Source organism: Sylvia atricapilla, chromosome 3 (genome assembly GCF_009819655.1).
Source record: "Sylvia atricapilla isolate bSylAtr1 chromosome 3, bSylAtr1.pri, whole genome shotgun sequence".
Classification (NCBI taxonomy): Eukaryota; Metazoa; Chordata; class Aves; order Passeriformes; family Sylviidae; genus Sylvia; species Sylvia atricapilla.
The window spans coordinates 64,872,223-64,897,504 of record NC_089142.1 but is presented as its reverse complement, the minus strand read 5'-3'; the positions used below and the strand labels follow the sequence as shown (position 1 = coordinate 64,897,504).

General features: G+C 40.3%; 1 protein-coding gene across 2 annotated transcripts; it reads right to left on the bottom strand.

The window, feature by feature from the left end:
- Positions 1–314: 314 nt before the first annotated feature.
- STX11 (syntaxin 11) lies at positions 315–14,676 on the bottom strand. Of its 2 annotated transcripts, XM_066315621.1 has the most exons (3): positions 14,580–14,676; positions 5,324–5,515; positions 315–3,430 (listed from the first exon to the last, which is right to left on the bottom strand). In XM_066315621.1, exon 3 carries the CDS (start codon positions 3,423–3,425, stop codon positions 2,559–2,561), a length of 867 nt encoding a protein of 288 aa, XP_066171718.1. In that variant the 5' UTR covers positions 3,426–3,430; positions 5,324–5,515; positions 14,580–14,676; the 3' UTR covers positions 315–2,558. The 2 variants fall into 2 exon arrangements, with proteins under 2 accessions (XP_066171718.1, XP_066171719.1); XM_066315622.1 differs by lacking the exon at positions 5,324–5,515.
- Between the last annotated feature and the right edge of the window lie 10,606 nt (positions 14,677–25,282).

Here is a 25,282-nt window from a genome sequence, read left to right as displayed (position 1 = left end):
GTTTTGCATATTTACTAATGAAATTATCAAGGTTTCTCAGAGCTGCCAGAATAAATTTGATTTTTTAAAATCATCTTAGAATGTATGATACTCATTTTTCTTGGGTTTTCTTAGGGCAAAAACAATAATAATTCTGTCTCAATATGCAACACATTTAATTTACCATGGCAACAAATATTAGGAGGACTTTTTTTCCTAGGCCTTGTTTAATCTCCTTTTACCAACTCATAATTCAGTCCAGCAAGTTTTAAACTAAACTTTGACAATGCAAAAAACCAATCAGAGCTTCAGATTCAATGTACAACACTCTGCACTTTCATTTTTTCTTATTAAATCTTTTATTCCATTTGTAAATGCAAAAAAGGAACCAGCATAAAAAATGTACATATTTTTTATCAAAAACATTGGCAAGTGCTAGGAACATGCATGTGAAAAGAAACACATTATTTCCTTCTTCATTGATTTATCCCCACATGCTGATTCTCAGAGGTTTAGGGTATTTCTCTTCAAATGCACAATTCCACTGTCTTAATGACAGTACCTACAGAGTAAACAACTTTGTCTTGAGTAGCACCAAAGCCACTGGCTGTGGTCCCAGCTCATCACCCTCATTTCTCCTAACTTCAAGTTTAAACACCTCACTGGAGAGGTCTTCAGAAAAGCATAACACTGATATCACCAGTATACCACTGAATATCAAAATATCTTACAGTTTAGGATATTGATGTTCCTCACTCTTCCATGTAATCAGAGGCAGGTGCTACAGCAAAAGGGACACACAGTTTCTGAGAAGAGTCATTGCTTTAGTTTTTATTTGTGTAAAAGAGCCTGTATGGCTAAAATTGTTTCCCAGTAAGATATAAAAGCTTGGAAGTAGGATTTATTTTGCTGTTTTGTTATATTAATACAAACAAGTTCTGTTTATAATACTTACAATATTATAAGTACTTACAACACTTACTGTACTTACAATACAAAGTAAGAAATGTTTGGAGAGATTTTTTCACACATAAAATCAAAGTGCAAAAGGTAAGAAAGGAAAAGTTTCACTGCAACTGGTGCAGGAAGATGTACCTATATGCACATCTGAGGAAAACTCTCAAATACAAAAATATTTGAAATGTTGAAATGTATTTATTAAAATAAGTACAAATAGGATGATCAGTTAAAAAAATTAATTTCTGAAAAAATGTCCTGCATTATTTCAAGGGGTAGCAATAGATCACAGTGTATCAGGAAGCCACCAAGAAATATAGCTGGAAAACTTCCAGAAGCAGGAGCTGTGATCAATCACCAGACTTTGCGAATATGTTTCACTGAAAATGCTCAGTGCTTACCAAGACTGCACATTTTTTATTTCCTTGCAATACTCCAAACCAACTGGTTTGCCCTTGTGTAAGGGCAGATTCCCATTATACAAAAGGAGAGTTTCCTTTTAAGCTTGAAGAGCACTGAAATGACATTGAAATTGTTTTCTTTCTTCTTCAGATGTACTGAAGGAATTTGCTTTCCCAGGTGGAGATTTCCCAGCAATTGGAGAGAAGTCAAAATTTTTGAACACCAGTAAAATTGCGTATTAAAAAAATGTAATCCTTCATCCTATTTAAAACAGATATAAAACCATCCATATTTGGTCAATGCTTATAAAAAATAAAAGTGTACTTACAGGCCAGTCATTCCACTAAAACTGCTACTTTTTATGTGCAGTACAGGAGACCCTAAAATGCTTTCTCTACCCCACAGCTGTTGGCTTCTTTTGGGTGTTTCTGCAGGAGTCTACTCCATGTTTCTCCTCTGGCTGAAGTGTTAATTGGCAGAAAAATGTGTCAGAACTTGAAAGCACGGAAGGTTTGAAACTGAAAGTCCAGAGAGTGGCTCAAGTTAAAAGTGAGTGAGATGCTTCAGTGTTGCAGTGCTTTTAGCCACTTTGAGAGAGTTGGGTACTCAAAACGGAAAAAAGCAGTCACTTGCAAACAAATAAAGCAAAATGTACACATTATCATTTAAGGTGCAGCCACTTCTGTTAGGATGCCAGACAGCTGGAATTCAAGTCAAAAGAGAAACGGGTTCTGTGTCCTGCTCCTGCTTCAGGCTCAGAATTTTGTCAAATTTGCATCAAGCAGGCTCCAGACTAGTTAAAACTGAAACCTCCCGACTCTGCGGTGTACTGTGTTGCCACAGGCAATAAGGCTTCACCACCTGCAGCCTCGCTTTGACAAGTAAGAATGAAGTTACTTTTTGAAAGTATTCATTTTCTCTAGGATAAGTTATTCATTCTTTTTTCTTGCCTATACAAAACAAATATCACTGTAGAGATATTGCACCTCTAGTTACAGTAACAGGCCCTTTCAATAAAAATTAGATTAATAATAGTTTATCAACATTTCTAGGAGTTCATAAATAGAAACAGCCTTCAGCACATTTAGTGAAAAAGGCAGTCAACAAAACCAACTGCAAATTATGCCCCCTATTTCTAGGGCTTGTTGCTACAGAAAAGTCTCTGGAAAGAACACCTGATTTTGAAGACATTCAAGTCAGTGACAGCTCCAGTGGGACCATCACCTTCTGCAACATGATAAGCAGCAGCAGAGGATTGTTCTGAGGGGATGTTTCCTCCTGTATTCCAAAGCTTTTTTCACTTGGTCTTTAGCATCTCCTACATAGTCCTCAACATTTTGCATATTTATCTCAATAACATCAAAGGTGTCTGCCTGTTCCTCTACCAGCAGGGCCACCTGCAGAAAGAGCTCATGAACTTCCTTAATGCGACCCTCTAACTTCACCAGCTCCTTGTGCCGCGTCTCTATCTCGTTCAAGGCTGCGCGGGCTCCCTTGACATCTGACAAGAGATTCTCGGAGAAGACATCCCATTTGCCTTGCTCAATCATCTCCTCAATCTGGTGTCCAGAAACATCTTTGCCCATGATCTCCAGCTGCCGCTGAATCCGAATCTTGCAGTTCTCCCGCTGGTTCATCTCCGTTGCATTGTAATCAAACATAGCGTCCTGAAATGTGTGCATGAGGTCGACGTAGTGGTTCTTTGCCACCCTGGCAATGACAGACATAGCTCCGTATTTTGTTATTGCATCTTCACAGAAATCTCTCATTACCTGCAGTTTCCTGTGGATGGTCTCTCCACGGCTCTTAATGTCTCTGGCAATACAATTAGTATCTCGTTTGATGCTGCTAAGGCGGCGCATGGAAGTAAGGAAGCGGGTGTTTTGCTTTCTGAGGCGGTTGACATCTGCTTTTAAGTGGTCATTTTCTGTCCGGATGTTCTGTATGTCCTTATGAAGAATTTCCAAGGCATAATCCGTCTCATAAAGGAGAATATCCTGAGGTGAATTTTCATCATCGTCACTATCAGAAAACTGTTGGTTGTGTAACCTGGCAAATTCACGCAGCTCACTTAAACGGTCTTTCATCCTGCCTGTAAAAAGGAACAGAAGGAATGAGTTTGAAGTAACTAAAATATTTGTTAAAAGAGTTGACAATTTGTAACTAATCACTATAACATGGTGATAACTAAATCATAGATAACAAACATAACACATCAAACATAACCCAAAATACCAGATTTTAAATTTGTTCACAGTATTTTATAGAGTGATGGATATCACATCCAAAACTCTGTTATAATACTTTTCTAGAAAGTACAAAGGTTAGAAACAAAAACTGCAGGGAAGAAGACAACAAATCCTGAAGACAAATCAAAAAGAATAGTAGAACAGTCCCAATTTCCCCACAAAATTCCAGTCTTTTACTTGGAGGTGAAAACCAGACTCCTGATAGCCTTCAGCATCAGGACATTCAGCATCTGTAGACGTGTTAATAACTGAACACCTCCCACTGCTGCTCACTAGAGAAATCTCCTCTAACTCCTGTTCCTTCATTAAATCAACTGTCCAAAATGTCACAGGGCTTCCCTTGTTCCAAGTTTGCTTTTCCTGGGACAATACTATGAAGCCTCTCAGAAATAGAAATGGCATTTACCTATACAGTTGGGAAAGAAAAGTTTCAAAAAAATGGTGTGGAAAGTATCAAGATAGGGGAAAAAAAAAAAAAAAAAGAAAAGGAAAAAAGAAAAAAGAGAAAAAAGAAAAAAAGAGCAACTCTAGTGTCTCCAGATGCTATCATTAACCATAGAGTATCAGACATTAACAATTAGGGGTGTGGAGCATCTCTCTTATGAGGAGAGACTGCAAGAGCTGGGCCTATTTTGTCTAGAGAAGAGAAGACTGAGAGAGGATCTGATCAATACGTATAAATATGCCAAAGGCAGGTGCCAGGAGGATGGTGCCAGACTCTTTTCAGTGGTTCCCAGCAACAGGATGAAGCAAAATGTCCATAAACAAAAACACAAGAAGTTTAGAAGTTTCATCTCAACATGAGGAAGAACTTTTCTACAGTGAGGGTGGCAGAGGCTGTCCAGGGAGGTTGTGGAGTCTCCCTCTCTGGAGGCATTCAAAACCCACTGGGAGGACACATTCCTGTGTCACCTGATTTAGGTGACCCTGTCTTGGCAGGGGATTTGGACTAAATTATCTCCAAGATCCCTTCCTAACAATTTTGCAATTCTGTGAACTTTGTGCCTACCATGCCTTAAACTTAAGAAAAATTAAATTTCACTGGCCCTCTACAGAGAGCATAGTAACAACTGGCTCAACAATTATTTCACTTTCTGTTTGTGTTTTCTTTGTCAGGCAAACCCTGAGTAAAGCTCCTATGTAATAAACTCATAGTTTTGTAAGAGTAGGTCTACCCTTCCTTTCCCAGGAAGAAATGGAGAGGCAAATTCACAACATGAAAGTATTAATGCTGTAGTAAATTCATATGTATACTAATTCTGCAGCATCTCTAAAAATATTGCTTTTTTTTTTTTCTTTCTTTTGATACAAAAGGAAGGGTTAAAAAGTCAAACATTAAAAGAAGAATAAGAAGCTGTCAAGTGTTGCCTTGGATTGCACCACAATGTCGCCTGCACACAGGAAGATCACGCAATTAAACACTGGCCTGTGCACTACCACTTCCACCAAGTCTCTGCCTCGAGGCTGTACAGGCTGAACAAAAGTTGTACAAGATAAAAGTTAATATTCATCAATCAGTTCATGCTATCTCATTGACTATGTTGCTACTGTTCATTTCCTCAGGGATTTCCCCTGCAAAATCTTTGGAAAGTTCTGTAAACTACCAGTTTTTTGGGGAAAGCGGATCTAACAGACCCACAGTCAGGTTTCAGCCTTGAGTCATTAAGGACAATAGTGACAGACTCTTGGTAATTTATGATGCCCACTTGAGACACTTCAAGCACCATACTTTGTACCTGGAATGTTCAAAAGTCCTTCTGACTTCAGTCACTGCTGCAAGCCTCGAGCGCTTTGCTGAGTAAAATCGCGAAGGAACGAGCTGGACATCAGTGAATGAACACATGGATCAAGGCCACTTGTGAAGAGCTCCTCTCCAGTGACGTGGACAGCATCACACACGATCTCAGTGATCCAGCAGATCCAGTAGTCTAGTTGTAAGCAGAACAGAAGGACCAAGTTGCAGTTGCACTTACAGTCTTCACCTGGGTTTTTCCAGCTTCCCAATACTTAGTTCTAAAGGCCTACATTATTCATACATATGTACCAAAACTTGCAATTAAGGTGCTCAACATTAGTATCTTTTAACTCTGCATTGAGGACCTGTACCTGTCTGGGGTATGTCTCCAGAACTAAAGTGTTCACACTTTTGTCCTAACAAATAGATGCCATCTCTTTAAGCCTGACTTTGGAGTTCTGCAAAATCAGGGACTTCTTGGCACTTTCTTTCATTCTCTCCAAGTCCTGTCTTTTACATTCTGTTTCTAAAGTGCTTCACCTAGCCTGCTTCCCACTTCATCTTCACATTTTCAAGATGCCCTTCCTTATCTACACACAGTACCTGGACAAGATGGAAGCACAGGAAGTGAGTAACTTTATGCCTGTATTTCAGCATTATATTAGGCCACAAACACCACAAATTACATAGGACATCTGTCCAGCTTTATGCTGAACATGCTCAAGTACTCTGTAGGTCAGCATTTGCAATATTTGGATGAAGAGATTTGTGAGGTTCAAGAAAATATTTGAGTTTCAGCTTTCTTGAGCACCTTTTTGCTCAAGGAACACAGTAAATTTATTTAGGGTATTTGGAAACTGTTGCTTTGAGAAACATGCAATTTGGCAGAATTTCAGGTTTTTTACATAAAGAAAACAGTAGGCTGGAATGTAACATCACCACAGAGATCTTTTTCTATTTCAAATTCTCATTTCAAACAGGAGGGAAACAGATCTTCCCAAGAGAGGACAATAACTTCCAAGCATTCCTTGGACGGTGTCAGGGACAGAACTGACACTAAAGAGCTGAAATAAATAAGCAGAGAGAGCAAGGGGGAACAACAGTTTGAAACATTTCAACTTAACAAACCATCATTTAGAGAAGTTGGCCTCCTTTATCAGATGCTGTTGTTACTCAGCAAAGTTTGCATCTACGTATATGTTGATTGCATTGCTTGTAATTAGAACAGCAGTACATTAATACATGGTACATTACTGGTTGTTAGGGATAGCCTCAAACCTCAGTCTGCAAAATGAGTGTCAGTCTCTCCCTTCATACAGTGCCTGGTGCAGCAGCAGAAGTTGAGCTCTCTGATGGGGAAGCAGGACCTTGGTGTGCTGGTAGGCATGAACAGGAACATGAGACATGCATCCAGGCTGGAGCAGCAAAAGTGAGGAAGGAAAGGGACCCCTCTGGTCTGACACTGGAGAGACCACATCTGGAATGTTACTCACCAGACACACTGATGTGAGCTCAGGGCAAGGCCACAGAGGTTGTCAGAGGTGCTGGAGCACCTGACATATGAAGAGAGGCTGAGAGATTTGGAAATATTCAGCTTGAGAAATAGGAAGCTCAGAGAGATCTTGGTGCCATCACTAACTGCTTAATGCAAGGCTAGACCCTTCACGGAAATGTACAGCAATAGCACAAGATGCAACACACCTAAGCAGAAACAAGAGAAGAGCCAGACAGATACAAGATGGGGGGAAGGGGGGTGGGGGGGAAGGAAAAGAAGAAGAAAACCCCAAACGTTTAGAAACAATGGAAAAGGTGCCCAGAAAAGTTTTGGAATCAGCATCCTTGAAGATATTTAAAACTATTTGACATGGCCTTCAGCAACCTAAACTGCCTGTGTGCATTTTGAGCAGGCCTGGATTAGACAACGTCCCAAGGTCCAGTCTAAACTGTTCTGGTAATCAGCCTCAGATAAAAGTTTGCTAATTCAACCATGAACATTGAATATATTCAGCTACTTGCCCAAGTCTATATAAGAGACATCTAACACATTAGAATATTAAGACAGCAGATACTCTGGAGTAACAACCAGAAGGGTAAACTGCCTTAACTCTAAGACTGTGAGGTATAATAAATTAGCTGTCAGTTTTATTTTATTTTAAAATACTATGTATATTCAAACTGGAGCATGTACTTCCACATTTGTATTTTTGGGCTAGGTAAATCTGTCCTTATAAAAATGAAGTTCCTTCTGCAGTCCATCATGATGTGTACACCCAAACACACACACAGGAAATACAGGCCAAGTGATGACTGCAGAAGTTACAACTTTGAAGGCAGGTACCCAGCAAGTATAGTCAGCTGAAGGCATGTTCAGTGCTCATCTTTTCGTGTCACTGTGCTACTTACTGGTATTAATCACCACAGTGACAAGCTTTCCCATGATGCATGAGAAACATACAAATACCCTGTTGCAATAAGACTGCAGCCCCATGGGATTTCAGTCAAGAAAGAAAATCCACTCTGGAAATCAAAAACTATGCATATCAATACACCTCCTTTATGTTAGCCCCATATACGTACAAAAGGGAGTCCTGCAAACATTGCCTAACATGGCCATGCTAATTATCTGAAGCCTATTAACTACGTAGAAGTAATCTAAGGATGAAAACTTATTTCTATAGAAACAAGTGAGTTACACACTTATATTTATTTCAGCTTTAATATTTGTATATCCACACTATATCCCCACATGGGCTCATAAGAGTTTGTCTCAATGATCCTTGTGTGCTCCTTCCAGCTCAGAATATTCTGTGATCAGTTTGGGGACAAATGTTGAAATGATGAAGCAGCTTCAGCACAGCATCCATATTTCATGGCCAGCTGCTGGGAAGGAAGGCAGTGTACATTTTTCCTTCTTGCAGCATTCATAAATGGCAGCTGCTACTTAATACCATCTTGCGGCTTACCAAAAGTCTAGTCAGTAATTTTTTCAGCCTTGAGTAGGGCCTAACAAGATGAAGTTTTTACTTCAGTTTTTTGAGGAACAATAGATATTTCAAAACAAGTCAGTTAAAAATAATTTCTGTCAGTAGTTCTTCTTGCCCTTGGAAGGTAAAAGGAACCCACGTGGCTCATCCTGGCTCGGAATGGCATGTGATTTTGATTGCATGACACACCATAGATGTGACCCAAAAAACAAGTGGTGAACAATTAGGAAATAATCTGCTCTTAGGCAAAATTACTTCATAGCTAAGTGTGTGTCAGCACATTTCAATGACTTCCCATATGGCTTTCAGAGGATGCAGTATTGATGCAAGTCTACTCAGATGGACTTGCTGAATTGAACACACTGCATTCCAAGGGAAATAGAGTGCTGCTGTTGCACTAAAATGCAAGTCATGCCTAGGTAAAAAATGTTACATTTAGCTGAAGCCTTTTGTTTAAGAGTTGGAGTTTCAGTTTCAATAATTTTCTAGTAACTATCTGTTTTGTAAACAATTGTCTTAGACCAGATTTAATATCTTTGCTTGGTATCTGTTTTCTAATAATAGATTTGACAATATTAATTAACTAGGGAAAAATACTTTAAAAAAAAAAAAAAAAAACAACCCAAAACTAAAACCAAAAATACTTGTTTGGTTTTTTTTTTTAACAGTAGGTTTTCCTCTTTCCAGAAGAGTAATTAATTGGCTTATAGCAGAGTACTAGTCATCTTTTCAGCCCAAATTCCCTGTCTTCCCAACCATGCCCCTCACAGGCAGCACAGCAGGCTTGAATTTTTCAAATTACTCATCTCTTTTTTCTCTCTTCTCCTCCGTAATAGCCTGAAACAAAAAAAGAATATATATATAATCTAATAATTAGGACAGTTTGCCTTTTCAAGTTCTAAGATCACGTATGTGTACTAACTCCAGTATTACCTACTATGACAGAGATCAGCAATTCAAAATCTTTTTGTGGCCTCACTGAATGGAAGTTATCCTCTCCAAAATTTTTTGGATTTCACAATATTTAAAAATAGACAAAATGTATTCAGGAATTAAATTCCATCAGCTAACATTGAATGCCAGCTATAAAACCACAGACATCCATTAAGAAGTTGCCAAGTGTCTCTGAAGACTACACTACCCAGCTCATATGCTCATCAGAGCCTGTGTACAGGAGAACGCCACCTCTATACTTTCCGTCACCCTAGAGAAAAATATCTGCAATTGCAAGTGTCTCAGGGCATTACTTTTTTCCCAAAAGCTTGCATAAAGTGTCAATTTCTCTGTTTGTGCCAAGGCAAGTTATTAATTAGAAGCTGGTATATTCAGAAAAGTAGGGATGACTCCATTCTTTGCAGGCTACTTCTGCATCTGGCAGAATCTCCAAGTCTCCAGTGGCTCCTTTGCTATAATAAAGGCTAGGAAAAAACATAGGGGGGAAAAATAATTCAGATTGTTGCTCCTAATTCAAAGAAGTGAGGCAGTAATTGCTAAAATACTGATAACTTTAGAGGTTCTTCTTTGACTTATCTCAGTTTCTTTACAAGTATTCAATCTCTTCAACAGATAGGAACTCTCAATTTTTGTATGAAACATATTATAAATTCAAAGATCTAGAGTGCATGTTGTACTTCTCAGATGGACTCAATACAGTTAACTATCCTGGTGTTCTCCATAGACTGGTTATCAGCTTTCCCAGACATTAGTATCTAAACTAGAAGACGCTGCTGGTGTGCATTAAATGCACTATAATATGCCATTTTTCACATATTTATGATCAGACTGAGAAAAAAATCTGATGTTTTAACTTGTTATTGATCAATAGCCGTGAGAGTAAACATTATTCCTGCATTGGAGAAGTCAACTAGTTTTACGTGGGTTGACTGCTATTATTTACTCGGTTGTCTAAATTTTCACTGCACAGCTATGGATCACCACTGACAAATTTTCAATAGTGGACAGATAAAATGGATTCTCAGTATCTCCTCTTGACCTTTTCCTCACAATGTCACATAAATTGTAACTAGATCTGATGTTGGTTGGGAGGAGTGGGGAGCACTTGTAACAGGACAGTAGAGAAAAAAAGTTTCTCCATCTTCACTGGTCTGCAACACCAAGGTCTTCAGGTCAAATTGGCCTAGATGGAGACAAGGGGAGTGTGAACTGTACCTCCAAGGGCTTGGCAAATGGTTAAGACAGATCCATACCACGAACATAAACAGTGAGGAAGCCATCCATGCATTTCTTGGCAATTACTACAGCTCGGCATCATTGCAGGTCACCGTGCAGGGCAAGCAGCCAACACACTCACAGACAGTGCTGGCATTTCAGCACCACGAGTATATACATTATCCAATTAATCACCTCGGCTTCCCTGGAACACATTGGCTCAGCGAAATAGCTGTGTACATACCACATTTATATAACTACTAGTGCTACCACACAGTGGCATTTGTAAGTGATTAAGACATTATGTTGGTATGCAAATGGAAATGTGACCATCAGTCAGAAGCAACATGTTCCACTGATGTTTTTAAATTAGCACAACTGCATTATTTTTTGAAAAGCACATATATTTAAGGCTTGTGATGAAGTGTCACAATCTGAGACCAAGTACTCTTGACTTTAAAAAAAATCCTTTAAGGTTAAATACAGAGTGTTTTCTTGGTAGTTGGTGTTGTGGGCCAGTTTGGGCTGAGGCCATGAGGCTCAGCTTGGGATCCTATTGCAAAATCTACACAACTGTACCTGCACCAAACTAGTTCCAACCAGGAAATAACCCCTACAGCCACACATGCATATCCACAGCCTCAGCCCCAGGACACATCAGGCTTAATGGCAGTTACCCTACTTAGCAGCCCAGGGGTGTTTACAGGCCTATTCAAAGCACCAGTGAAGTTGAGACAAGATATAGATGTAATTAGGGATACACCTGATCGGGCATATCAAAAGCTCAAGCAAGCTTTATTCTGCTTTCAAAAATAAGTGTGTTGTCACTACCACAAACACAACACAGAGAAAAGGCATAGCAGGAAAATATGGAGTGTGCAGTACTGGAGTATGCAGTAATTCCTTGACTTTCGCAAACATGAGCTTGTTGAGAATAATCCTGGTAATTAATGGGTTAACTGCCATAGCAGATTAGACAAAAGCTGCAAAGATGATAAGCCTTCTGAAGTAAAGATATGAGACATCATTCTCTCTCTGATAAAACAACATAAGTATGACCTAGATGTAAGTGCCAAGCACTGTGTGAGAGCTCTTGCTGATTGTGTAGAGTGTCTTGATATCGCATCTAGCCTATCAAAGCAGAGATAAAATCCAAATTGCTTTGCTCTCCTCATATGGAGCACCCCCCCTACCCAAGAGGGTGTTCCCAGGAGCCAGCCCTAGACTGCTCCGTGGGAATGATGTTCCTTACCAGAGCTGGTTCATGGCCACATCTTGGGGAACAACCCAAAATGCAAGTGTAATCAAAAACGGCTTCACTGAAAAAAGTGGTAACCACAGTTTTGGCATTGATATGGGTTTACTGGATCAAGTTAACACTGCCTCAGTAATTTCTGCATCATGCTTTGTCATCCTTGAACTACAGGGATGACCCAGAGTCAAAGAAAATTGATGGGAAAGATAAAAGATAATAGGAAGTGTATCTGGTCAAGCACCTTCATATTTGACACAACAGTTGTCTTCTCACCATCAGAACTGGTTTTGAACACACCAGCATTAGGATGGGTATCTGTCACACTCAGAGGTTATCCATATTTTCCATTAGTGACTTGGAGAGTGGAACCAAACATGAACTTGTACCAGCGACACTGAACTGGAAGGGAGTAGAAGCAAGCATTTGGTGGGGACAGGGGAGGACAAATGATAAGAATTTAAGGTGATCTTGACAGTAAGAAAAGAATTAACAAAAATAAAAGGAAATTCAATATAGACAAGCCTAGCACATTTAGATAAAATTATTCACACAAATATAAAGTAGGAAACAACTAGTTTGGCAGCAGGTTATAACTGATTGCAAGCCACAAAACAAGTTCACAATATAATGTCATTGTAAAAAAACAAAAACCTCATGTCTTATACGAGATGACATGAGAAAGGCTGGTTTTACTCTGCTTGGCCTAGATAAGGCCTCAGTTGGAAAAGTACAGCCTGAAACAGTTATCACATTAGGAAAGTCAAAGGGACCATATTTGGGATTGTCTCCAAACAATTCAGAAGATACACTCCCAGAGAAAGAGGAGCTGAAGAAATTATCATAATTTAATTCTGAAGACCAGGGAGAGGGACACAGTACTCCAACACAAAAAAGGAGTTTTCTGTCAAAATGGAAATGGTCAGTCTGATCCCTGTGATCACTGGAAACACACAAAGTAATCAGTTTCTTTCCCAAGGCCTATGTTGAACTGGCTGTGACTTGCTGAAAATTGGACCATTTCCCTGTGGAAGCACTGTGGGACCTTCTTCCTTAGCAGAAAGAGAGAAGATACAGAAACCCCTCTCAGGCCTGGTTTAGGTGTACAGCTACAGTGCACCAAATGGATAAAGCAATGTTTTACAGTCCCACAGAGGCCCTGCATTCCCAGGATTTGTTCAGTGGCCCGCCCCCAGTGTCACTGTATGTCCAGCACAAGGTGTGTGTTCACGCAGTGCTGCCCATGCTGGGGAGAAATTTAGGTAACTCTTCACTCAGCAGATTCTCTTCCTTCTCTATTTTTTATGCACCAGTGGCAACTACCATTTCTCCTTCTGAAGCAGGCCTTGGTTACTGTTAGTATACAGTTACCATAGTGAAAGATGTCGGACATGGAGCCTAATCCCACAGCAGCCAAATTCTCCAGGACTGATAGAGTATGCAATTGCATTCCACACCATCAGGTTCTTCTGCAGTACCCAGAAGGTATTACATTTTACTCATTTTAATGTCTCAAGAGATCTTCTGAACCATGTTTACTTTCTTCATCAAGATGTCTTTCAACAACAGAGTTTAACTTGCACTTTTAGCCTCAGCCAAAACACCAGATAACATATGACTGAAAATGCAGTTTTGGTTTCAAAGCAGTGGACATACAAGTCAGTCAGAGAAAAAAAAATGAGAAAAAGGTCATCAGATTAGTTGGACACCTAAACCATCCTTTCCTAATGATGACATTTATTCTGTTCATCTGTTAGAGCTCTGGTCTGTTTTGAATTTTAAAAAAAGTTATGGTCATCTTGTAGTCTCACCACTATTTAAATAGTGAGTATCAGCACTGGTAAGAGAGCATCATCATTCAAATTGTATTCTAATCCTAAAAAGTAATATATTGCCATCTTGGTACTGGACAACTTAAAAGACAGTTGCTAAAATACTATCTAAAGAACAGGAACAAGAAGTGCAAGCGTCCATTTTTGGCCAGTGTTGTTATTTTAGTCATTTCCTCTCTCAGTATGACAGAGGGACATGTAGTTATCTCAGAAATACACGACTGCCAGTTCTTCTTGGTAGAAAGGAAATGAGTATCAATATAATAGGAAGCAATCAAAGAATGCTAGCTTCTGCACCCACTTCCAGATCTGGCCATGATGATGCTCAAGAACAAAGGAAAAGCCATTATATTTTGCATATAAGCCAAATTTTCTGTAAAATCTGCTGTGGAGCTATTCATAACAAAGTATGAGCACTATGAATACAATATTAATACTTGTTAAGCCAGACAAACAGGGCAGTAGAAATGCAGACATCCGTTGTGACTGGATGAGAAGACACATATTTGAAAGTGCCTCTGTTTTTCTCTCATCCTGTGAAAACCCAGCCATCCCTTTTGCACTCCATGAGGAGAGCGGCTAGCCTAAGGCACCTCCAGACCCAAAAGCCCAGTCCGCATTTCCTATCATCTCTCCTGCCTCCGGGCTTCAGACTTCGCCACTCGACTCAAAACGGGCAGTTTCGTCTACTCTTAGGCAAAACCGAGGTGCCGAGCGCCCCGCACGCCCCGCCGGCTGGGCTGGGCTGGCTGCCGAGCCCCGGGCACGCCCCGACAGCCCGCGAAGGGGCGGCCAGCCCGGGCTCTGGCGCTGCCCGGCGCTGCCCAGCACTGCCCTGCCTTCGGCATCAGCTCCGGGCGCGCCCGGGAACCCCAGCTGATGCTCAGGGGAGCTCGGGAATACGGCCGCGCCCCCGTCCTGGGATCCGGCAGCGGCCGTGCCCGGCTTGAAGAAACCAAACCCTGCCTGGCCGCCGAGGAAAGCGCTGTCTTGTCCGCCCCCGTCCCGGCAGGTACTCACCCCCGGGCAGGGCAGCCCGGCCCGTCCCGTGTCGCTCCGCCCGCGCCGCTCCCCGAGGTGCCGGTGTCGCTCCCGAGGTGCCGATCTCGCTCCCGAGGTGCCGCTCCCGAGTTGTAGATGCCGCCGCAGCGCCCGCGCCGTCGGGGCGAGCGCTGATCCCCGCGGAGCGCCCCGCCCCCTGTCCGGCTCGCCCGACTATTGGCTGCGAGGAGCTGATTTGCATAGAGGCGCCACGCCCCCTCCCGGGCCGCCCCCCTCCCGACCGTGTGGGAAGATGCCCGGCTCCCGTGGCTGCCCGGCGCGGGAAAGTCCGCCCCGTGGGTGCCGGGAAGCGTGGGTGCGGTGGGCTGGCCCGTTTCTTCGCCATCGTCCCCGTGGACGTCCTCTCACCTTTCTTGTCTTCGCCTCCCCGTCGGCAAGCGGGGGCTTTCCCACTCTGTGATTCTGCGATTCAGGTTCCCGCTGCTTAGTGTAAGGATGATGTACTCTTCGCTTCAGAGTATGGGTCAAATTAAGGGTTTTTTTGCGTTGTGACTTCGTGAGGGAAAAAAACCCAACACCTTCCCCATCATTCTAACTGAAAAAAAAAAAAAAAAAAAAAAAAAAAAAAAAAAAAAAAAAAAAAAAACACCCACAACCCTCTAACGAAACACAGGTGTTACAATATCTGGTAATTTTACACATTATTTAGCCACATAAGTAGTTATAGAGGTTGTTAAGTCTTTCTAAGATAGGAAGGTTTTGCTTTTCTTGAAATTCTTGAACATGTGCTTTTTTCTCCTTTTCATCACAAAACTTGAATATAATCTGAATCTGAAAATTTTGAAATATAGAAGTTACTTTTTTTTGTTGGTACTGAGAAGTAGCTGAAAGAGCAACTGTACTTTCTTGAGCAGTCATCAGTTATAAGGCTCCAAATTTCTTACATTGCATCAATCCCACCCTGGGTGACTGAGAACAAATTCTGTCATGATAGAGACAATTGCAGAGATGTAGGAAGCTTCCTTCAACCTTATTTTCTATGCTGGTTTTGTGTCAGGAAAAAAAATGTAAGTAAAGGAAAATATTTGAGGTTTTATGGTTAAAAGTCAGTTAAAAATATATCTGACAGAAAGGCACTTTTACTTTTGAAAAATCCAGGACTGCACTGGACATTTTGCTGGGATTTTTCTCTTAGACCTTCATGCTGGAGAAAAATTCAGGTGCATAGGTCTCACCAGTTCCCTAAAACTACCTGAAGGCACAAAATTGTGAGTGGATTTTCTCTTCCAGGCTGCTGCTTTGTGAGTCCAGCTGCAGCATCGCCACATGTGGGCAGGCGGTTTTCTTCTTGCCACTGGACCGCAGAAAGCAAATGGGGCCTTAGTGTTGTTTGGTGTTGTTAATGCAAGTGGAGCTGAAAATAGAGCTGGGTGTTAATGTAATGTCATGGGTAATCAAAGGTACAAGCTGCTTTGCGTGGCTTGGAACAACAATTACAAATTAACCTGCTCTTGTTGTAGCACAGGTAAAGCTATGGGCGCATTGATTGATGTGTCTGATGATCCTGTCAAGAGCAAGATGCTCATCCACAAACACCTGGTATCTTCCCTATTATTCATCAGTAGGATATGGAAGACCAAAGAGATGACTGTCAAGTCTCCCCTGCTTTGGGATAGACTTCAGTAAAAATTTACCTGAGTAGCAGGCAAGGCAGCATTATTGTTAAAACACCAGTCATCTAAGAAACTAATGGAGAGTGAGAGAAATGTATTATTTCTACAGATTTTGCCAAGATTAGATGAGGTTAAAGAAGGTTCAAAACTCTCATAAAAAGCTCACTAATTAAGCAACACAAAAAAATCACCATTGCCAAACCAGTATCATGAAGTGATATTATGTTGCTAAGGTGCCCATTTGCATGGTATTATGAGAAAAAAAACCAGATGAGTCATATGAAAAGATTGTGGTGTCATCATATGTACCAAAGACAATTCTTTTGCGTTGTTATGCTCATTTCAATATCTTCTGAAATAACATGAACAGCAGTGATTGATAATGGAAATGATTAGACAAAGGAAAGCAGTTTTCCAAAATGAGAGATAAAGAATTTTCAGTCTTGTAATTTTATTCTCCTATGAGTCCTGAGCAGCAATATATATCAAGCTACAAAAGTAACATCATTTTTTTTCACTTTCTGCTGTCTCCTATTTTAAGAGAAATACTTTGTAGTTTACCAGTGAAAATAAATACTCAGTTTACATAGATAAAGGCAGAACTCATTAGTATTGGGATCACAGATGCCAATAAGTTTCTAAAGGAGTTTGGGCAACATAAATGCACAATACATCTGCAGACAGTAAGCCTCTCTTTCAGTTCTTTTTTCTTTTTCCTGAAGAACTCTTGCATTTTTTTCCTTAAGCACTTACAGTCCTGACCTAGGTCTTGAGTGATTGCTTTGAATGAGCCAGGTTTTGCTTCCAGGTCTCTCATCTCTAGTAAGAGGATAGAGATAATTACTTTCAGTTCTCATAAATGAGTAGTGAAAAGTAATACATAAACGAATTGGACTCTCATGTATGTTAAGGTACCATGATAATGTGTCGCATTTCAAGGACAATTTACTGTATGAGGGAGACCCATCATGCGCTGGTGTGTGATGCTTCTAAAGACATTTCCAACCAGGAAACTGAGTTTCTTCCAGACCTCAAGAAATTAGAAATTATGTTTGCTATCACTAACCAACATCTCAGGGCATCTGGGAACTCTGGGTAATGTCAATTTTTGGGAAGAGCAGTTTCACAGGGCAACTTACATACAGGTGACATACAGATCCCTGTTTTTCTGGAGCTTACTCATCTCTATAAAAGCAGTTTTTACCCATAACATCTGTATTAGTTTCATTATCAATCTATAATAATTGACACTTGTGAAACTTTTAGCCAAAAACAGCAAATTGCTACCAGCTCAGCTGTGTACCCTAGAGCCAGACACATAAAATTCTCGTATCCTTTTCTAGATGTGCAGTACACATGAGCCTCTTCTAAGCTGGAATCAGATCTAGTGTAATCTAGCTCACACTGACTCAATCAAAGTAATGATTCACGGTCCTGGACAATTAACTTTTTTCTTTTTAACCTCATGGATCAGTAGAGTCATTCTGACAGTACATGATTTATCAGTTGCCAAGGTGAGTTGAAGGGAGGCACCACAAGTCTGATGCTAGAAAAATCTTTCATTACATTAATTTACCAGAGAAACTGAGTCTTCAGCTGTGATACTTCCATTTGAGAAAGGTCCAACATTCCTGCTCTGCCTTTACACATTTCATTGTCACCTCTCACAAAAGCTACGGATGTTACAGAAAAGCTTCAGCAATAAATGTTGCGGGTGCAAAGAGATTCTCCTTGGCTGCATGAGGAATCGAGTGCTGAAAAGAATTCAGGAGCCAAGTATCTCCACAGTTAGCTAAATCCACCTTAATTCTTTGTTGAAGCCCATGCAGATATTTGGATTTACATAGGGATAACACAGTGCTCTAGGTATTGAGCCCTGCAGATATTTTTCTTTTTGCTTTCCTTTTCTCCCCTTCATTATGAAGGAAGAAGACTGCTCCAAAAGGCTGGAGTGCTGAAAGCTCTGAAGATGTAATTGCTGCGGAGTCAAAGGATGGATGCCCTGTGCAGGTCCCTCTCTCCTGCTTATTTAGGAAAGGATTTAACGTTCTTCTCCAATTATGCCCCAAAGGCATGTGAAGCCAGCCCTGGGTGTATTGCCCCTGAATTCCTTGTGAACCACAACTTGGCACTCATGTATGGCTCTGAAAGTTCATTACCCATACATGAGTTCTTAATCTAGTTAGAGCTGTATCAAATGCCAGATTGGATGCATGGGAAACAGCCCTGGGACTTCTGTTGACTTCAGAGATGATGGCAGGGGTCAGCATGCTTTATTAAGCAAGTGACCAATAAATGAACAAGTTCAAAATGCTTTCACATGGTGGATGTAAACAAGCATGGTTAACTGGAGCCAATGGAGCAATACTGATTTCTGGGAACTGAAGGCTTGGTTGATTGTCAAGTAAGCCACTGGATTTCTCTGCTGCTGTCACAGCTTTTGACTACAAGAGCATAGCCCACACTTATAACCATGGCAAAAGTCCTGTCACATCAGCTAGCCTAATGAGAAGCTTTATCCTTTAACCATGTTCCTGTACTTAGTAAAGGTATGTATTCTAACTCCTGTTATTGGACAGAAGTGAGGGATTTCTTCTGCACATTTGCATGCCCATAGACTGAGATCTGTTAACTTCTGCAGTACAGGGAGCACTTTGCAAGCTGTCAGAGCAGAGACAAGGACATCTTTATGTCATTCAAGAGGGATAAAAAAGTGAGGGGAGGAAGGGCACATAGCAGGTACTCAGATTTGGGTATAGTCCCAGTAACAACAGATTCTAGAGCAAGTTCATATTTCCAAAAACTACATGTGCTATTTTTCCCTCATCACTACTCTCTGAGCAGGCTGTATATTAGGTATGAAGGCAGAAGTGCCTGGGGAGTAGGGTTTTTAGGGTGTTTTTTGTTTGTTTGTTTGGGTTTGTTTTTTGGGGGATTTTTTTGTTGTTTTTGGTTTTGTTTTGTTTTGTTTTGTTGGTGGCAGGGGTTTTTTTTGGTTTTTTTTTGTGGGTTTTTTTTGTTTGTTTTTTTGTTTTTTTGTTTTTTATCATTGTTTTTTTTTCCTGAGGTTAAAAGCCTGAGATAGCTTAGAAGGGTGAGGCAAAAAGTAAATAGACCTTCACAAAGAGCTATTGCAAAACGGGCACATTTCCATAGCTTTTCTTGGAGCATCATTTTCACATTAGTCATTCATAGAAAAGTTTTCTAAAACTCACCAAGTTTCAATGAAAAAAACAATTCTATCCTAGAACTGTGTGAACATAAATTCTATACAGCCATGTTGATGGATCACATTATTCATACTGCCAATGCTTCTCGACAAGCAGTATAACATCCAGAAAGTGGTGGGGAGCCTGCCCAAGTACACAGGGACTTCCTGTACTTTGCAGACTACCTTCCTCTGAAGGCATGCTGCACATGTGGAAACTTCAGGTTTGTGGCTAGATCTTAATACCTTGTGGTAGGCCTTCCCAAGGGTAGTATGGTAGTGCCATGCTATGGATCTGAGAAGAAAAAGAAAAGCTTTTTGTTTAGTTGAAGCTGAAGGAAGAAGTATTTTGGATTACTTGACTGAGAATACGCAGCCAGGGAGCAATTAGTTTCACAGCCCAGTAATGACCCATTGCTGCCTGGAATCCTTTGTGAATGGCAAGGCACATGGCATCTAAGCAAATACTGTGTCACTGTTTGTGACTTAGGAACAGCATGATAGATTTCTTTGCAATGAAACAAAATTACCGCTGATGTTTGCATGTCTTAGCTTAAAAAAAAAAAAAAAAAGGCCCCCCAAAATTAATGGTATTTGTCAAAGTAGAAGGGTCTTTGTGAAACACCTTGCAAAACTTATCTGGGAAAAGTGAAGGGTTATATTTTATCTTTGAAGCCTGTGGCAAATATCCCGGGATTCTGAGAGGCAGCTGCTCCCTGACGTGCTTCAAGCCCCGTAGTTAAGAAACGCAAAATGCAAGGACAGGGAGTACTGAGGGCACTGAGCAGCCGCACAGCAAGGCCACGGGAGCCCGCGGGTCCCCTCCCATTTACCCCAGCCAGGGTACGTGAAGCCTCTGTCCATGAGAAGTAAGGCAGAGGGGCAGCTGAGTGCCTGCACTCCTTTTATACAGTTGCCAGCGTTCGATGGATGCTGCTGCCTTGGTGGTTGTTCACAGAAAGATCAAACCTGCCCAAATCTTCTGGGCACCTGGGTGAGTCCCAGATGCTTCCAGCTCTGCCCAGATCACCCTGTGCTCAGAGGCAGCAACAGAGGAGGCTTTGCGGCAGACAAAGGGTGCAGTCATCTTTCTATGAGCAGCAACTATTAGCTTCCAATTAATTTAATGTGCATCCATTAGGATGGAGCTGGGCACTGGCCCTGTTAAACATATTCTTTAACTTCTGGATGTCTCAAAACATCAGGTTCTAGCCTTTGCATTTGCCAAGTTCATAACTGAGTAAGTGAAGTGATGTAGAAGTCCCAACAGATGAACCAAAACCAGAGCACACAGCCTCTCTTCCAATTTGTCAATCTTAGTCTGTAAATGCATTTTACACACACACACACACACACATATATATATTTATACTATATACATACATATACACTCTACAAGTTCCATCTCTGTGTAGGTTGTGTACTGCTATGGCAGAGAAGGAGGACTGTACTGTGCATACAGGCTCAGTTCTTATTTCTTCCTTGTACTCTCAGCTTCAGCAATGCAACTAGCCTAGGCTGTGGCTCTTGTTCAGCTGGATAAGTATCTACTAGGAACAATTCAAGTATGGCTGATTTTAAACTGAGGTAGGGGACAGATTAGATAACTTCCTAAACTCATTTTAGGCACATTTTCTGAATCTTATGTCAAAGATATTTATAGAATATTTATGTATTGTAAATTCTCTATATATTTAATATGTTTGTAGAATTACAAATATTAAAATACACTGAAATATAAGACTACATCCTCAGAGGGGTAAATCAGTTCTCCAAAATTCAAGCCAAATGTTGGAAATGGGTATTTTTTATTAAGATAATAAACAGTTGCAATGATATATGAAGATTTTTGACAGATTACAGAAAATCTATTAAGATCATACTAAAAAATATTGTAAGGTAAATCTGCCACTGTTCTTTTAATCCTGAGAAATTAATTCAATTCAATTCAATTCAATTCAATTTTTTTTTTTTTTTTTTTTTTAACCTGGAAGAAAATTTCTTCTGGAAATATCCATCATCTACTATATCTTTGTACCATGCCTACCAACATAAACCTGTCCCCCGCAGAAATACCGCACAGATAGGCGACAAGCACACAAAACAATGCTCCACACTTCTTATGCTACATGGCTTGGAACCATTATTTCACTGCAAACCTGGAAGGGGACACTGGAAGTGTTACACCTGTATGTGACAAGGATGTTAAAGACGGTTTCTATCTTACAGAAAAGATTTTTACAACATGGTAAATGAAAGAAAACCCAACTATTATTTATTTATGCAAGGGAAGATACCACCTAAATAATAATTTTTACCACTGTCCATATTTAATGTTAACTACAGCATATACAATTGCTATGAGTACAAATTTGGTGTGAATTTAAAATGAAGTATGAAGTATTTACAAAATAATTCAATAACATTAAAATTAATATACTGAAGAAATTTTAATGTAATATTTAATTTAAAATAATTTTTAAAATGTGATTAATATACAAAAGCAAATTAAAAGTTCACCAGTAATCAGTACTACATCTAGAATACAACTAGAGAAGTTTATTTCATTCCAAATAGCACTGAATACCTGCATATAAAATTTCCACATGCTCACTACTTGAAGACGACAGGAGATAGACCCATCAATTTATGATGAAAAATGTTTCTATTTTGTGACATGGCAAGAAAATTTTCCAAGTGATGATTGAAATCTTGCCATATCTGCAACTTTAGTGACAGTTAAATTAATTACATATAAGATAATCCTTCTTTAGAAACTTTTTCTCCCTCTTCATTCCTCAAAGGCGTCAGGTCACCCATTCAATTGATGCCATGGAGTCCTTTAAACTCTGTAGGAAACATGGAGGAGAGGTGGGCAAAAAACACACTAGGATGGCAGATTCCCTAAATTTCCACCTCCACCCATCTTGGAATATACAGTTTTCTCAAGATTATTCTGTTACCCATAATAGTGCCATTCCTCTGTCTCCCTCTGACTGGATTCTCAACATAGGATTTAGCCCCTTGTGGTTCACAGAGAAGATCATAACTACTTTTGCAATTCACAGCCAATTTGTGGGGCTACTCTGGTCAGTGAGGATGTATGGATGTGAGCTTTGGAAACCTGAGTAATGTTCTCTCTGCTGCCTTATGCTTCCCTTACCCTTGGAAAAGAGCAAGCAGATAAATTACCCTCCCTACTGCTATAGAACTTCATGGCCTGAAAATATGCTATAGGAAGAGTTCTTGCTCTCTTTCCTTGATTTTTGTAAGAAAGACAACAGATCTGGGGTTCCCAGTATGAGGAAGATGTAGACAAACTTGAGTGAGTCCAGTAGAGTCACCAAGATGGCCATAGCTTAGGAGTAGGGAGAGGCTGAAGGAACCAGGTTTGTTTAGCCCAGAAAAGAAAAGAAAATATTTAGAGAATCTAACAGCAGCCTCAATGTACTGGAGAGATTACTGACACAACCCAAGTGTATGCTAGAAGAATGAGAAACAATGCCCATAAATTGCTATACAGTTCCAATGGGAAATAAAGGGGCAAATCCACATTAGGAGAGCAATGAAGCACTGGAACAGGAGATTGCCTGATGAAGTTGTGGAATCTCTATTCTTGGAGATTTTCAACATCCATCTGGCCAAAGCACAGAGATCACTGTTGACTCTGAGAGATTGGAGCAGGAAATTAGACAAAATTACTACCTGATGTCTCTCCTAACCTGTGATTCTAATATGGTCCAAAATCCACAGCTGTAGAGGCCAGATCTTGGTGCTGAAAGATCCTTCTAAACAGGGAAACCCTTAAATCCCACATGCTTATACTGCAGTGCAAGAACAGCCGGGCTGCCCGTGCAGTGCCTGTTAGTGCAGTAACAGTGTCTGAGGTAGGCTCATTAGCTGCTGCACCAAAGCCAGCTCTTCACAGGCAATGTTCTCACAGCAACACACCTACATTTCTTGGCTGCTGATCCACTGCACTTATTTTCCCAAGATTTCTTATTTCCAGTGATATGTATCTGCAGTTGTAGCATTTGCAGCTTGCTTTGAAAACAACTCTGTCTTCATTCAGGTTTCTGGGGAGCGCAATCTCCCTGCATTATCTGTCAGTGCAAGACATAAAACATGCTCTCCTGGCACCAGCTGGTGGCCTGACAGGGAGCACTGCCAAACTTTCATGGGATTAGTAGGTGCCGAGGTGTATCCAGGCTCTCTGTGACTTGGTCAAAGCACTGTAGCAGGCAGTGTCACAGTGTAACACATGTTTGCAGTATATATCAGGTGATAAGAGGGGTTGATTAGATGCTGAAAAGCACACTCCAACTTGTCTTACACACTCAGTAATATGCCCATCAGTCTTCAAACCTTTACTACATGGAAATTTTCTGAATCTTATTCCATGAAGATGAAAGGAGATAGATGTGCCAGTTGTTGAAGGATAACATTAGACTTGAAAGATGATTTTACAAGTAACATTAGAAGCCCTGCCATCCATGTGGTTTGGTGACAATTAAATTGATGGACTAAGCTAGGTTTTTATGTGACAACAATAATAATATTGCGTTACATTTATAAACTATGCTCCACTTCAGGTTCTCTAAACCAATTTGCAAGCAATTACTTTAAAATACTGCTGTGTGTATTGCTACCCATGTATTATAGATGGGAAAGAAATCAGAGAAAGTGTCAAAATGCCTAGAGGTGTACAGCAAGTCTTGATCTAACTAGAAGTTGCATCCAAATCCCCTGAGTGCTAGTTCTCTCTTTGAATGAAAAGATTACATGTCTTTTCATGCCTCTGCTTTTTTCTTACAGATATTTTGTTTCTCTAAAGGCTTATGCCTCTGTACAACCATCTTTCTACTTAAAGAATTCTCTCCCTTCAGTACTTTCTTATGTGTGAATGTTATTCAGATGACATGGAAAAAACTGTGTGATATTTATTGAGTCTATACCAGTTAAGATTAATTGTCAAATTCTGCTTTCAGTGAAGTTGGTGAAAGTTTGAACATGGCATCAAATGAGACAGACCCAATATTATAAACTACAGGAAGCATAACATGGAGGATAGACAGTGGGTTGTTTTGTTTCTGATATAGAGGAGAATCAAACTTTTTATAAGGATATGTAGTGATAGGAAAAGAGAAAGTGGCTTTAATCTGAAAGACCATAGGTTTAGATTAGATATTTAGAATGAATTCTTTGCTGTGAGGGTGGTGGGACACTGGAACAGGTTGCCCAGAGATGTTGTGGCCATCCCTGGATCTGGTTGGATGGGGCTTTGAGCAACCTGGTGTAGTGAAAGCTACCCCTGCCCATAGCTGGTGAGTTAGAACTGAATGATATTTAAGGTCTGTTCCAACCCAAACCATCCTATGAATCCATGATAAGGATCAAGTATCCAGGGGAGTGAATGGACCAAATGTGTCCTCTAGCCAATGCTCTTAAGTACCAGAAAGCAAAATTAAATTGATTATATAAATGTCTTGGCAGCTGCCTTTGGCATTTAAAACATATGGGGTTTTTTTAATGAAATCCTTCCCAGATCCTACAGACAAGCACAAACAAGCCCCTAGAACCCAGATATTTACACAACTGCAAATCGCAACCAGATTTGTTACTGTCTCGTCTTCCTAATGAGCTGATCCAAGAATCCCAACTCTGATGCCCTAAACCTTGAAGTAGGGGTTCATACCTAGATATAGGCAAAGTAATTCAAACCAATAGCACCACACATCTGTAAGGAATGTTTTTTGTTAGTGTACCTTTATAAGAGTACTTTTCTTAGAACAAAAGGTCTATCTAAATTCAAAGGCTATTTCTTTTACAAGCCATTAATA